Source organism: Thunnus maccoyii, chromosome 1 (genome assembly GCF_910596095.1).
Source record: "Thunnus maccoyii chromosome 1, fThuMac1.1, whole genome shotgun sequence".
In the NCBI taxonomy this organism is placed as follows: Eukaryota; Metazoa; Chordata; class Actinopteri; order Scombriformes; family Scombridae; genus Thunnus; species Thunnus maccoyii.
This window is the reverse complement of record NC_056533.1, coordinates 13,097,390-13,113,260: the sequence shown is the minus strand read 5'-3', so window position 1 is coordinate 13,113,260 and position 15,871 is coordinate 13,097,390. Positions and strand designations below refer to the sequence as shown.

General features: G+C 39.6%; 2 protein-coding genes across 3 annotated transcripts in view; one reads left to right on the top strand and one right to left on the bottom strand.

Annotated features, from left to right (window-relative positions):
• The window catches only part of cd276 (CD276 molecule), a 66,398-nt gene extending 57,355 nt beyond the window's left edge, over window positions 1-9,043 (bottom strand). The window contains exons 1-2 of one of the 2 annotated variants that reach the window (XM_042408629.1): window positions 8,780-9,043; window positions 1,663-1,758 (exon numbers count right to left, since the gene is read on the bottom strand). In XM_042408629.1, the coding sequence (XP_042264563.1) occupies window positions 1,663-1,708 (46 nt within the window). In that variant the 5' untranslated portion in view covers window positions 1,709-1,758; window positions 8,780-9,043. The remainder of the gene's footprint in view (window positions 1-1,662; window positions 1,759-8,779) is intronic. The other variant, XM_042408637.1, reaches the window with a different exon arrangement.
• A 14-nt stretch (window positions 9,044-9,057) lies between these two features.
• Window positions 9,058-14,606, top strand: ubl7b (ubiquitin-like 7b (bone marrow stromal cell-derived)). The gene is made up of 12 exons (XM_042408617.1): window positions 9,058-9,118; window positions 9,743-9,810; window positions 10,312-10,486; window positions 10,646-10,765; window positions 11,084-11,169; window positions 12,575-12,659; window positions 12,763-12,820; window positions 12,942-13,075; window positions 13,414-13,463; window positions 13,568-13,744; window positions 13,906-14,019; window positions 14,212-14,606. Exons 2-12 carry the CDS (start codon window positions 9,808-9,810, stop codon window positions 14,350-14,352), a joined length of 1,143 nt encoding a protein of 380 aa, XP_042264551.1. The 5' UTR covers window positions 9,058-9,118; window positions 9,743-9,807; the 3' UTR covers window positions 14,353-14,606.
• Window positions 14,607-15,871: the final 1,265 nt, after the last annotated feature.

Genomic DNA, 15,871 nt, shown 5'->3' with positions numbered 1-15,871 from the left:
GCATGCGAGTCTATGGGTTTTCTGTCTGTGTAACCAATAGAATCAAAACATGGCTGTTTATAAATCAAAGGCAATCAAGCTGACCTTTAATTAGTTACTAAGATAATTACTGTTGTCAGTTACTGGTAAAAATAGGAAAGGCTGAGCCTTAATTTGTCAGCCCACAATGTTATCAAGAGAATGCCGCTGCTCTCAATATACAGTATTAACTTACACAAAATAAAATAATTAGTCTGTTCACATGAAACTTTCTTTGAAGGTAGTTTTATGCTTGAAGTTACTCACTGTACTAAATTAAATACTTTATCAGCTCCACAAAGCATGCAATGTTTTTGTGTCATCAAACAGTGTTAACACGTGCAGACTATAGCATCAAACAAGACCCCAACTAATTCACTTAGTGCTCCAGTTAGCAGAGAGAAACTGAATCATTGTATGAGCTACAATAGCCCATTACCCGTGAGTTAAAGAGCTCCATCAGTCCCCGACACCTCCTCCTCCTCTTCCCTCCCGGTGAGAGGAGCGAGTCAGGCAGTGGATACCACACAGCCAGTAATGAGCAGGCCGGAGGCCCATTTGTGCTGGGAGAGAATAGGTCTCTAATGAACCACTGAAGACACTTAGGTCCACTGAGTCAAGATTGAAATGTGCCACTGATGGCCGATAGGAGGTTGTGTCAGCTCAACCAGAGAGAAGTAAAGGAGAAAAAAATAGCTCTTTTTAAATAATGGTGTTTTGGATGATAAAAGTTCTTTGTGAACTTTGTAGGTTTGCCCAAGTATGATGAGCCCAAATTTTAACATTGTGCTTTTGGTATACAGAGGAAGCCTTTCAGAGCTGACTTCCTCCTTCTTCTTCAGGCTATACATTTATAAAAAGGAATATCACCCACTAAAAGATTTTAATTTACATTATGTGTCAGCCACACACCGACTGGGAGAAGTGTGGTGCTAAAATATATGCACTGTTGATCCCTCTTTTAAAATGCTCAATTCCCTTCTTTTATTTACCGTGCCGTGAGACGTTATCGAGTGCGCCCAGGCTATTTGTTTCTTTTTTATGATGACACAAGTTTTTCTTTGAGCACCATTCTCACAGAAGTAAAACGTTTGAGTGTGTGAGTTATGAATCCTCAGTTACAACGTCAACCACTACTCTGCTTCTCAGTGTTATAAATATAAGAGGATGACTTCCATACCACACTCTCTTGAGTCACAGCAGAAAAACTGCAATTGTAGCAGTTTTCATTGCCGGCCTCGCCCTAGCTCCCAGCTCTTCTCCTCACCTGTTTGGAAAAAGGTCAAAGCTATTCTGTTTTATAAGCTTGATTATAAGAAAAATATAAAAACACACTCCCATATTACAGAGTTGTATAAATAAACTTAAAGGAATTATTGTGAAAAATGTCTTTTCACTCCCTCAGGCCTGTATAAATATGTTCTTTGTCAACTTGTCTGGATGGATGAGAGTTTAAACAGGGACAGTTTATAACTCTCCAACTACTGGCACATTATTTTTGGGAGCAGCCTCATTTGAACCGTTGTTTTGCCCAGTGAAGCCTTTGAAGGGAGAAGACTAATAGGCCCTGTTTAACAGGCAGTGGCATTTCCCACTGCGGTGACTTGGATCTAATGGCAGGGCACAGGCAGGGGCGACACCCACCCATAGCTTGGACGGCCAGCATTGCGGGCAGCAGGAGGAACAGCATGGTCTTCCAGGGCAGATTCGAACCGCAGGTCAACCTCTTCAGACACAGCACTGCAGGGACAAAAAACACAGACATCTGAGGAGGGGGAAGATTTCACTATGGTAACACAAGAGCATGACAAAATACTAAAGATATATGGAAAGAAGGGTGATGAGGATGTGATAGAAAAAGGAAGGGATGTCCTCTTTGTCTTTGTTTTGGCTTGCTTGGTCTCCCAAGTGGGTGGAGACAAAGAAACCATGAGACAGTGCAACATATTTTATCAAGTACAGACTGTTCGAAAGTTGAGAGTTGTTTTTTGTGTGAGTTACACCTTCTCTGACAGTATGTGGATTCTGAAAGTGACTGTTTTAGTCTTTTCTCTGGCCTGCTCAAGGCTTTTCTCTTTCAGAGGGAGTGGAGCTGTGATGACAAATGGGGACTTCCAAAGTTGAAACAGCCAAGTCATTGTTTCCAGTGGGAAAACACTACTTTAAAAGTGAGACAGACAAAACCAATCACTCCCTGTCTACCTCATCTCTGCCATGCAGGAAATATTTATGAGAGATTTATCTCAATGATATTGGTAGAGATCTATTTGAGACTTAAACTATTTGTAGTTGTATTTTGGATAATACCAGAGTTAGGCTTGTTTTTTTTTCTTTCATTGATGTGAAATTGTTTTTCTACAGTTATCTAGTGTAAATAATTAGGTATAGCAACAGTATAGCAGTCCTTACCTGCTGCTCAAATTCACTATATTATTTTAACTATGTCCATGTCATTCTGGGATGAATGCAAAGCTGTTTGGTAGATTCAGAGCTCCTTACATATTATTATAATAATTAAATTATTAGTATTATTATACAAATAGTCAAGAATCTTAAAAACTATTGTATCATTTCCATTAAGTCTTGTAGGGATATAATTTTTAATCTTGCTTTTACAATTGAACCTTGTTGAATTTCAGACTTTGGAATTAAAATCTTTTTTTTCCTCTTGGCTTTGGTAATGTTTTATCGTATTGTTATTAAATGTTCTACTTAATGTTAATTTTCATTTTTTATTTTTGGCCTAACATTATTTTTAATCCTGTTTTGTAAAGCACTTTGGACTTCATGTTTGCATGAAAGCTGCTATACAAATAAAGTTGTTATTATTATGATTATTATGATTATTATGATTATTATGATTATTATTATTATCAGTTAACCTAAAAACAAAACACCTGTTTCGACTTTTAGAACAAGATACATTTTTATTGTTTTCCTCGATGGCTTCTGAATTATTGAACAAACAGATTTTAAGATTCAAATTAAATAATACAAAAATAAAGAAGTTGTCACTGGAAGATTTTTGGGAGGAGCTAGTTAAAAAGATACATTACTGGAAGTAAGTGGATGTGTTGTATTGAGTGCAAGTGTTTAGAATATAAAAAGAAAAACAGGGAAATGAAAACAAGGAAGAGAGGAAACACAATCAGCATTTTGAAATGTAAGCAAATGAGTAATAATCCTAAAAATATATCTGTAGAGATTCTCCAGGCATTCAGGTCATTATAATCTTGCAGACACAAGTCAGTTGGACTTGCTATATGTGTTGTTTGATTGTATGTTAGATTATGTTGCTGTTCACGAATGGCTGCATTGTGTAGAGTGTTACTGAACTGTAGTGCTCCGTATGGTGTTACAGTGAGGTGTTTTTTGTTGATTTGATTTGCTGGGCTTCAAACAGAAGTTTTTTTTGCATGAGCCATATCCTTTAGCAGAGACAGATGTGAGCGGAGCGACAATCTGCCAGCACTCATACACCATTTGGTTTCCTGTGAATAATTGATTTAGCATCACATCATTTTAGCGCATAAAGGAAAGAACTCAGGTCTGCTTCCTGTCTGTGTCTTCACTCCCATATTTTCCTGTCTGCCCCCATAATCTATTATATTATTGTGCTTGTTTAAAGCTCTTATGTGTAGAATTTTAAGTGATTATAGCTTCTTTCAAATTATCCTGCTGGCTAGAGTTTTTGTTTGTAGAAAAATTAGACAATCCTGGGGGAAATTGGTGCAGTGTGTTGCTTTCAGGTGTGTGTGTGTGTCTCAGGGTTCTATCACTGGCTAAACACACAGTATTTTTAAGGCTGGTATAAAGATGAACAGCACACATCAGAAGATGCAAGTAACAGCTACTTATACTTCTGATTGCTATCAGCTGGCATAGTGGTTGCACAGTATTACAGAGGATGTGACCAGTAAATTACACATTGTGATGGTAGTAACATATCAAATAAACATAAAATCCACTACACTTTTACATGGAGGACTGAATGTGCTTCAACAGTCATCCAGAGGCTTCAAGTTCTACTTTTCACTACATCCACACTAATGCTTTCTACTTAAAAAATGCTGCTTATGTGTTTCTTTGCAAACTAGTGCTATCCAGTGTTTGTCCAAAAGCTATGTCCCATCAAAAGTAGTTGCATCTCTTCTCCCTCTCTTTTGGTTTGAGGCAGTTAACTAACAACAAAACAGTGTATTACTGCCAACATTCTGTAAAAGGTATGCAAGACTGTTATGGCACATCTGGTTGATCTGTTGGTACTGGCAGCACATCGCTCCATTTTGACCAATTTGAAACTATGTGATCACTCAACACAAATGCTATCACTGACCTATTTTTATGTTTCTGTTGTCAGACAACTGCGGGAGTATTCATGATTTGATTTGAGAGTATTAATTGTGGTCATCTGACAATAGAAACTGATGATATCTCAATAACAACAACCTTATTGTGTGACTGAGTCAGAGTCAGAAGACATAGAAAATTTGCCAGGTTGACAAGCTGGGAGTAATTTTAAAAAGCACAGTTTTCCATATTTACACTGTAATAGAAGATTTTTTTTCTGTTTGTCCAAGTGTTCTCAAATGTTTCTATAACTGTGAGGACATTTTTTACTCCTTACCACATAAGTGGTCAGGAGTCAACTGGCATTTAACCACTGTGGGTTCGTCATACCTTTCATGTGAATGACCCTAAATACCTTGGTGTGGCTATGATCTCGGTAACTCTCCACCACTCAACAGAAGTGATGAAACCTAATGGTTAAGTGCCTACATGTTTATACAAATTGGTAATTAGAAGTTCAGCAAACCTTGTTTTAGACACTACACTACTACTATACTGAAGAGATGCATATACTGTAAATTTGGGGAGAGGAGCTCACAGATCAGTTGTGGTGTTCTGGTACAGTGAATCATGTAAATATTGCCGTCAGCTGTAGCTCCAACTCGAGACTTAACCAAATCTTTTTCCATGAGGCTCCATTTATGGCTTCAGCAGAAAGGATGTGGGAAGGAGTGCAGCTTCATCACAAAGTTTCCATAACAGCACAGCTTACCACTTGCTCTCTGGACTTTCAGAAAGCATTAGCTTGCCAGAGACCAACTCAAGACGCTGGTAACACTATCTGAATCTCACAAGACATTTACCCTTAGATGCTGAGAATATGGGTTTCTTATTGCACAGAGATTCAAAAATGGGAATAAATACTGAATGAAGGAAAGACCAGACACATATCACAGGCATCCCTTCTGAAAGGTCCAGATTTCCTTTAAGACCCCCTCTAATGAAAATCAAGTTTTTAACCATGTTAACATGTCCATGTGGTGTTTATTATATGCTACAAGATATCTGGAATGACATAAGCAGTCAACTCCATGGCTAAACATTTCCACTTTGAAACGGTAGTGTACCAAAGACAATCTTAAAATCACAGATTTAGCCAGGCAGGATTTCCTAAGTCACAAATCTAACGAACCAATCATTTACAATTAAAGATAATTATATGCAGAGTCCACATCCTTGGGTTTTCCCAAACAGCTGATTCTGATCTGCACCGAAGAGTAGCAACCTGTTAAGATGAAAAGCCAAGTCCGGCATAATGCTGTTTAGTCAAGTTTCTGTCAGGAGAAAAACACCAGTTCCTCATTTCCCCATGAACGCTCAGGTTCAGTTGGATCACATCCAGTTATCCAGTGAGCGAACGTTAACCTAAAAGAGTGATGGAATGGCTGGCCTGGTCCTGTTAGTTTTTAGCTTGGTTAACAGACCAGCCTGCTAACCCCTGTTCTGGTTCCGTGCACACTACTTCCTCTCGCCTGTGAGCCATTGTAGTCTGCTACGCCAGTCCGCCGCTGCAGGGCATTGTGTCCTCAAGAGCTGCAGTCTGCTGAGCACCGCTTTAAGCTTCAGTGGAAGTGAGGCAGGTGAGTTGTTGATAATGTTCAGAAGTTCAGTTGGGCTGCACCTTTTTGGCCTAGTTGCACTGGTCGTGTTATCTGCACACTTACCCATGTTAAGGGAAGAATCTCTAACAGCCGCTGCACGCCACCATGAATATATTCGCATATTTGACGATTCTGGAACTTTTAATGAGGGAGAAGGAGTAGATGTCATTTTAAGGATTTTAAAGGGGTAATTATACTTTTTTTTGCGGAAAAACAGAAACCCATTATTGTTCCAAGCAGAGTATCTTTATACGTCTTAATACATGTCTGGAGGTGATCTTTAAATATATACAGTACCAGTCAAAAGTTTGGACACATTTTTCCCACTCACTTGAACGAGAAAGTGTGTTCAAACTTTTGACTGGTACTGTAGATGTAAGTTTTCCTGTGGACAGCACAAACTGAAATATGCCAACACGCAAAACCACAGTCTGACTCTGACTGTGTTTAACCAGACACCAGGAAGCCATCAAAGGCTTTTTTTACTGAATGTCTCAAGTACTTTACCGACCCCATGCCAGCATGTACCCTACATCCTTTTTTTCTTCCTTTCATTTTAACTTTTACGATTCAGTTCAATGTCAAAGATCAAAGCTGAAGCACACTTAAAATGTTTTATTAAGAAAACAGCTCTGGTATCCATCACCATATTATACCAATGTATCAAAACTATTGCTAGCTCTTTATTCAGATTTCAGTGCTGTTCGTGGAATTAATAACGCTGTTCCCCTAAATGAAGGCCATTAAAATGGAGAAGAAATGGTCACTGAAAGACTGTTTGACAGTCTTGACTGTCTTGAAGTTCTTTTAGTGATTGGCCGTCGGCTTTTGAGCCATAATCACCAGTGAATTTCATTTTGACACAACGCTCAGGATTATTAAGCTTATTGCTGAGGTCAAAGGAAAGAGAAATGAAGCACTTAACTGCAATATATTGCATTAGTACGTCACAATTTTTGAAGTATCACGGAACATTAAGAGTTAGAGTTTCACCATGTACCATCACACTTCCCCTTTACTAAGAAATCTCACTGACAGTGATTCTATAACAGTTTGTCTTTTTACTGACACTACCGCTCTTGAGTCAACTCCTCTCACGGAGGACCAGACCATTCTTAATCACTGTTCATAAAATGAATCAGAATGACCCTCTGGACCCTAACCTCTCATTGGCATATGGCTGGCACCATTGCCCAGTTCCCCAAACCATTGGGAACCATTCAACCCTTGATGATGGGGACATTTCCAACCTGGAAGACATTGGCCCCATTGAGGGAGAACTGCATCATGGGATGAAAGTGAGCCTTTCAAATCCATATGGTAGCATTTGCAAGCTCTCTCGGGGATGACTGGATTCACTTCATGCAGCGAAATGTTCCCCATAATAGTCAAATCAATTATCATCACATTAGTTCATCAAACAGAGGACGATGAGCTACTTAAACTTCAAAAAAGCTTTACGGGCTAAAAGTCAAATGACAACCTTACTTACCAACTCTCTTAAAAACCACTGAAACTCTAATTTACAGTTCACACTAATCAGTTTCATAGCAGCACTTCAATAATATTGGTCTAAAACATTCAGTATTATGACTATTTATTGTGACATGATAGATAATTAGCAGCTAAGGCAATGAGAACTTTAAGGCAGATGTGTCTTCTAAAGGCCAGACATATTGCACAATTATATAAGATTCTTACCACTAATGTTACTCCAATTCCAACTCCAACATCTCGCCTTTTAAAAGCCACAGGAGCCAATTCAATGTAACCTTTATCTTATGGCAGCTTGAAATATATGTGCAATAACACAGAGATGAAATAAAACTATGGACCACACACAAACTACAATCAGATGTCTGGCAATAATATGGTATAGCATCTTGTAAAACGTCATCTCCACAATATCAGTGGTCATTTCCTACAAGCAGTCATAACGGTGAAGATTACATCCTCTACATCCTACAGGAAGCTGTAGCAGAACACAGCTGCACTATCATGTGATAAGGGCAGCATGACGCCAGGCAACATCCTCAACACCCTCAACATGGCAGCCTGGCATACAGCATCTTCTATCCCAGTGCGTTTTGCTTGCATTTTTTCGCTACCTTAAGGTGTACTGTATTTGTGACCCTGCATCCCTGGTTGCATCCTCTAACTGTGACCAGTTCAACCAAAGAGTGATATTTTCCATGGCTTTGACTGAATAATGGTAACATTATTCTGTAATTCACACATATAAAAAAGTAAAATCTGAAAAATAAGCATAGTTTTGTGGGGGGTTTCCCCATTGTTCTGTCATGTTAACATCTATTGACCAATCAGACTTGACTAACAGAGGTGTGGATATGAAAACACATAAAAAAAAATGAATAAACCAGACTTTTCTGACACAGATGATCTCATCAGAAGATGGGAAATGTAGGCTACGTCACTTAAAAGTAAGTTTCTCCATTTTGAGTTTTGGAAGTTACACTGATTTAAACGCAGTGTTGTCTTTTTGTCGCGTGGTGGCGCAGTCAGCTTCATTCATAAATATGGGCTTAACTTCATTTGCAAAACAGTATACAACTTAGCAAGCCACTGTCTTGCTTTAAAACTACAAAAAATATCAGTCATATCAGGCATTGAGCCGGTGAATAGAGCCAGCTATGTGTGAACCGTTACCCTGCCCTGACTGAGTTCACGGGGTTCCTCAGCTGCCAGCCAGCTGTTGCTGAAAATGACCAAAGTTTATTTCTTTTAGCTACATATGATAACATGTCTGTTAAGTTGGCGTTTGCTTTCGAAGACAGTTGCTTTGAGCTTACCATGTTAGGACGGCGAAACTTAAAAGAAAATCACCAACCATCCAGCGGCGGTGAGTCCTTTCTCTCTCTGTGCAGCACCGACGACGTTATTTTCCAGAGCAGTTCATTCCTCTGACGATAAAGCTGGAACTGCCGCCGACGAGATGAACAGTCTCTTTTTTAACGGTGGATAAAGCTTTGGGACGGTTTTATCAAAGTGAGCGGGTATGTCCCATTGATTTTGGGACGGTTCTTTTCATAGAAACCACTCCTTGTTGCTTTGTCCAACAGTGACGTCATGCCGGTTTGGGGGTGTGTGGGGGTGTCTAAAGAGTGCCGACCCCGAAAGTTAACAATCTGGTGAGCACACAGGTTTCTACCTCATTTAGTTACCATACATACTAATTGAAAAAATGTTTTGAGTGGCACCCTTATGGCATATCCTTATCTATAATGTAATCTGATTTATCACACGTCTTGACTCATCCTTATGGTCCTTGAACATATCACTAACAGAGATTCACCAATATAATTCATATTGGCGCTCACGAGATTATATTTATATTATATTTATATATTTACGTGGATCCATACAGGTAGTTTGATCATCTTAGTTAGATTGATTAGTGTGGGCTAAATGTGGCATGCAGACTATGACACTACTGTCTGGAAACACATTTGCCAGAGACATGACACAACTTTGGAAAATCTTGAGCTATGCAGCAGGAAAATCAATTGGGAACACGTGCAATACATAAAAATAGTAGATATTTTAAAACAAAAGTGTAGCTGTGGGCACAGTGTAGGGATTTACACGTCAACAATGTAACTGGGGCAGTTATATGAATTGGCCTGACATTTATTTTTATTATTAGTCTTGAGGTGTGTGTGTGAGAGAGAGATAACGGGGGGATTTTAGGATTGCCCACGGTTAAAAAGTACACTGAACAGCACAGAAAAGTAAAAGCTCCTTTGTTTGGACAGTGCAAGTAAACGTGACGTACACCACGTGACTAAATCCAGGAAGTGAATCGAGTGTCAACAACGAAATGGTGAGTGTGCAGTTCTTTTATAAAGTGTGCATTGTATCACGGCTTTTATGAGTGACATGCATTCTGTAAGTTATCGTTGGAGTGTATTAAACCTGTTCTACTATAAGACTAGCTCACGTTTATTTCTCCAAATCGATACTGTATATTTAACAAACGCTAAGCAGCTAATGTTAGCCGAGGTTGAGCAGGTCTGCTAACAACACATCGATATTTTTATATCAACCCCTCCCTCCCCCCAAAAGATATATTTAGCTAATATATAAGAATCCATCTTCTAAAATAATCATGTTATTCGTCTAACGTTGATTCTGTGTAGTGTTTGTTAGTTCAGAAGTGTAACGTTATTATTCCCATCTTCAAACCAACAAAAGCATAGTGAAATTTAAACTTATACAGTCCGTTAACGTTACCCCACATCGGAAATTACTGATCAAATCTAGCTTGAATATTTTCTATTTTTCCACCGTGTTAAGACTTGTGTTCTGTTTGTGTATATTGTAGATGTCCTCTCCAGACTGGCACCTGTCTCTGAAGCTGGTGGATCAGTCCAAATCCATCTTCCACTTCCCAGAGATGATGCCAGGAGATGTTCCTCCTGGAGGATACAGAGTCGCTACTCTAAAACAACTCGTTGCAGCTCAGCTTCCAGACTCCGTCCCAGATCCAGAACTTATAGGTCTGTTACAGCTCTGGCATATACTGAGTGGAGGAGGACTTTTAAATGTGGGTTTGGCTGTGCTCCACTGACAAGAGGACTGTGTGTTGCTGTGTTGAATGTATGAGTGATTGTTATTTGTCCTTAAAATGTTCTGCCTGTATTCATGTTTTGCACCAGAGCTGGTCCACTGTGGGAGGAAACTTAAGGATGACCTGACACTGGATTCCTGTGGGATTCAGCCGGGATCCACCTTACACATACTCAAAAAGACCTGGCCAGAGCCTGAGAGCAGTCCAGGTGAGTCTGTGTGTCAATTTAGTTTTTCAAAATGTGTTTAAAGATCCCCTCCAAACACGTATTAAGACATATAAAATTACTCTGCTTGGAACAATAATTTGTGTCTGATATGGTTTTTCAGTGTCAAACTCTGCAGATACATCACTCTGCACAGTGAAGCTCAAACATCCAACTGTAGGAACAAGAAGAAAAACATATTTTTGATTGGAGGGGGACTTTAAGCTTTACTAATAATAATTCCAAAACTCTGAATATGAACAAGAGCCTGTTTTGTTTTGGTTTTTTTTTTCTAATGTTTTTAATTTCTTTCTTCATTAGAGCCTGTGAACAGAGCAACTGCAGCCAGGGAGTTCAGGGTTTTCCATGCAGCTCTTCACTCTCTTAACTCTGCCTACAGAGACTCAGTGAGTAGAATACACACAGTGGCAAGTACAGCACTGCCCATGGTGAAACCTCTCGAAATATATACTCCAAACACTACAAATTATCATATACTTGACCTATTAGGTTTAGGTTCATTGTAGATTCAAACAATAGTGAATATGCTAATGTAATATAGCAAATTGTTTACTACTAAATGCAATAATGTCCATGTTCTATGTGTCCTGGTAGTCTAGTAGTTAAGATGTGCCTTACACAATTGCAATGTCAATGGTTCAATTCTGGACGGGGACCTTAGTTGCATTTCATTTCCTCATTATACTTGTCTGGCTGTTCTAGCGTTTGCCTATTCTATCTACTGTCAATAAAATCTGAACAAAATAGTCTTTAAAAAAAACTATCCTCATTATTTAGGATCCTTGCACATATGCACTCAGCCAGAAACCCAGAAAGTCTGATTTATTTGGCCAAATAATACCAATAAGACCAAAACTTGACTTTGTCAAGCTGTTCACACATTAAAATGTTGATCAGGTTGTCCTCTACTGCAGAATGCAGGAATGCATTGAGTGTTTGCACTACGCCTATTTTTGGAAGAAAAAAAAGCATGTCCTAAAAACATGCCCTTGACCTGAAGACTATTTTGCTCAAGTGATTGGATTTTTCTCAACAGTCATTTAGGTGCAGTCACACCTGTGTTTACAGGTGTTTACGTTTGATTGGATCATAGAAGCGTTTCAGGGCTAAGTGTGAACAGTATCCCAGGCAGCCAGGAGCTAGTCAAAGATTACCTAACAGGAACAGGTTTATCTATTACAGGTTGGCAGTTGTACATGGCATAAACCTACCAGGCAGAAACATTTTTTGAATACCAGCATATTGGCTTGAGTGATAAAGGGATACTCCTGATAGGAATAGGCAGTTTTTAACGTAAACTGATATGAGTTGCTTACTTGTACTGATATTGTATGAACATTCGTGCAATGATAGTTCCTGAGATCCAACTTGTCAGCAGCTGATGGGCTTTTAAATCACAACACAGCACTCAATGTTTCATCCATCATCAACAGACTCCAGCATCTGTTAAGTGTTTTGATCTTTCATGGAACTATTTTATTTGGTGAATGATACAGTGATAATACTGTAAAACTAATAGAATTAACCATGGGAATACACCAGAGATTTGTTTCTGTTGCTGACTGTTAAAACTTAGTTTGTGTTGTGATTTTAAACGTCTTTGTCGAGTAGTTCCATTTGTCAGGGATATCCATAAAAATATACACTAAACATGTCTATGGGTAAATAAGTTTGTATATGAATGATTAATGGCTGCTTTTCCTGCAACTGTTACTACTGCAGCTGCTGTTACTGCGTCTTCTGCTGCTGCTACATTTACTAATGGGACTTAGTCTTTTTCCCCTCACGTAGGTATATAAAATGCTGACAAATAAAGAGTCTCTGGATCAGATCATTGTGGCCACACCAGGGCTCAGATCAGACCCAGTTGCCCTAGGTAAGACCTGATGGACCTTGCTGAGGTTTATGAATACCGTTATCCATCTCATTGTACTATGCAAATAGTAACATTTCCTGTAAAAATTATTCAATCTGCTCAGGCGTGCTACAAGACAAAGATCTCTTCGTGCAGTTCACAGATCCCAACATGCTCGACGTGTGAGTGTGGCTTTTCTTTTGTTATTGGCTTTGATATGACGAATAATAAGTGAGCGCAGTACAGACACACAAGTCTGAGGTCATTTAAATTCACATCTGTACTTCTCTGTCTGTCTCATAGACTGATCAGTTCACACCCAGCCCTTGTCAATGCCATCATCCTGGTCCTGCACTCTGTGGCAGGCAGCATGCCCACTCAGTCCAGCGCCAGCTCCTCTCGCAACGTCTCTGCCAGTTCCTACAGCGATATGCCAGGTGAGCGGGAAAGATAGCTCAATAAAAGCAGGCAGAAATTATGATAGGCAAGGGAGAACTGCTAATTTTGGAGCAACTGAATTGAAGCAGACAAGTGTAACGGTTGGATAACATGTAACAGTCTAGCAGTATGTTGAAGGATGTGTCTGCCATTTTGAAATAGTTCATATTTACGCATTTTGATCATGAAAGTTGTTTTCAAAAACAAGTTTTTATATAAATAGTTTCACCCTCATTATTTTTTTAGATCTTGAATGTCTGGCATTTTATTAGTCATGTTTTGTTCTGTTGTCAGAACATGTACAAACAACTCTTATTCTGTTCTCTTTTTCTGGCAGGAGGCTTCATGTTTGAGGGCATGTCTGACGATGAGGAAGATTTCCAGTCGGTGAGTCAGTCTGCTTGATACTCAACATCAGACATCATGTAAAGGAAAACTGATGATTCTTAAGGCCTTAATGTATTTTTGTGCTTTTTAAATGTATGTTACAGGGAAGCCCAGCGGGTCCCTCCAACAGAGCAGGGGCCTCTGCAGGAATACGACCAGTGTCTCTGGGCCACAGTGGAGCAACAGGCCCTCGACCAATAACGCAGAGCGAGCTGGCAACAGCTCTGGCCCTCGCCAGCACCCCTGACAGCAGTGCAGTTACTCCAACGACAGCAAGCCAGGTGCGATTTATTTAAATCTTGAAAAAAATATACAGACTACTGAACTTATGTACACAAGATATCACACTTTAAAAACATGATCTCTGCTGTACAACCTGGCTACAAACTGCAGATCAATACACCTGTCTTTTTTCTCCTCCATTATTCTGTCTTTAATGTAGTCGGACCCCTCTAGTGGTGTAGCCCCCATGCAAGCAGGGACCCCTGTCAGTAATGATCTCTTCAGCCAGGCACTACAGCAAGCTCTACAAGCTACCAACATGTCTGCTTTACAGGTGAGGTTATGTAAGCTTTGTAGAAAGACGTGAAGATTTCTATTTTGTGTACTGCAGCAGTTAAATTGTTTATCAGAGCCTAAGTGGTGCAGGAGTGTAAAGTATTAGCTTTTTAGATGTCGGTGACTCTGGGGGGGAGGGGGGCGTCTTTGGATTAAAGAGCTTTCTTTGAATGTGTTTTTGTTTTGCCAGGGCCGCTGGCAGTCCCAGATGCAGCAGCTCAGGGACATGGGGATCCAGGATGAGGAGCTGATGCTGAGGGCGCTGCAGGCCACAGATGGTGACATCCAGGCTGCCCTCGAGCTCATATTTGCTGGAGGCCCAGGACTCTAAACCCATACCCCACGGACAGAGGCTTTTATATAGAGAGAGGAGAGTACAGGAGGAGGCTTTTACAGGCTTCATGGAAACTTGGTCATCCTGCTACCCAGCAATTATAAGAAAATTATGGCTGTAGACACAAGTTTTTGTAACTGCCTCATTTTCCTTGAAATGTGCCGCTATATGCAGCACCGTTTCAAGTGAGCTCCCCACAGTTTTTGTATCGACGTGACTAGATTTAAATAAATTAAATCATGCATACCTCATCAGCTCCTTAACTGTCTACCTGTTTATCTGATTAAACATATTGTTTTAGTCTTTTCTGGTCTCTAAATTATCTATTTATCAGGGTAAATTGGTAAATTGAAATGTTGATTTTGCTCTGATTTGTTTGTTTGCCTCCTATTGTGCAAGCATATATAATCCTATAATTATTGGTTTGCATTATTGAAATGTGTGCCTCATAGTGCTCTAAAAAGCATACTGCAGTTACAATGTCTACTCATATTGTGTGTAATTCCCTACTTTGAACACTAGATGGCAATGCAGTAGTTCATTTCCCAAACATGACTGATTATCATAGGCCAATGTGGTAGACTTGCTGCTTGTTCACCTGTTTTTTTCTTCCTCCTAAATTGAAAATCATCCTTTTAAGCCCTCTATTGAACATATATTTGATAAAAGGTTGTTTTATTTGTTGTTGGAGCCAATAATATGACATCCACCGAGGTGTTTGCTGTGCTTGTCAGAGCATTGTTACCATCAGCTGAGCCCCCCTCCCCTCAATCCTTATTACAGAGAGCTACATTTGCTTTGTCTCGTAGTCTCCCATCAGTGTGTTTTTAGGGGAGGACATATTGCACGTCCCCCTCTGCTACCTACCATTCTCCATCTACAGTAATTGCCCTGCTTAGTTTTATTACTGCACCTGTGAGTGTGACAGCTCAATCAGTGGATTGCCCTTTCATGAGCACAGCACCCAAACAGCGCTTTGTGTCCGTCTGTCTCCATTACCGTTTTATATGCATGCACACCTGCGGGCAATTTCCACCTCCAACTGCCTCCAAGGGTATTTTAAAAATAAAGCATTTCCACTGTGTTGGAGGAAACGGTGTCATGGCTTCAACAAAACAATAGTGAATAAAAGTGTCATTGCCTTTCTAGCAAATTAAAAAGGAACCTGTTGTGGTTGTCAGGATAAATTGTTGGAATTTTAAGCCAAGCAGAAATACTGTAGCATAGCTCTGCATTGGTTTCAGATTTAGACTTGTGTTTTTTTTTTAGTGCTTCACTTGCTGCTAAGCTGTGAAATCAGATTTGGCATGTGTGGCAGCACACATATATCAAAGTATATCATGTCTACTTACTGAATTTATGTATAGACCATCATTCCAAGCCTTATAGCTGCAGCTTTCAGGATATTCTAAACATTTTACTATGTCAAAATCAGCATGTGAAGTTGTCATGGAGACACTGGGAATTGCCATTGCACATATGGCGTAGAAGAGCTGTTATTACACACCGTATTTAG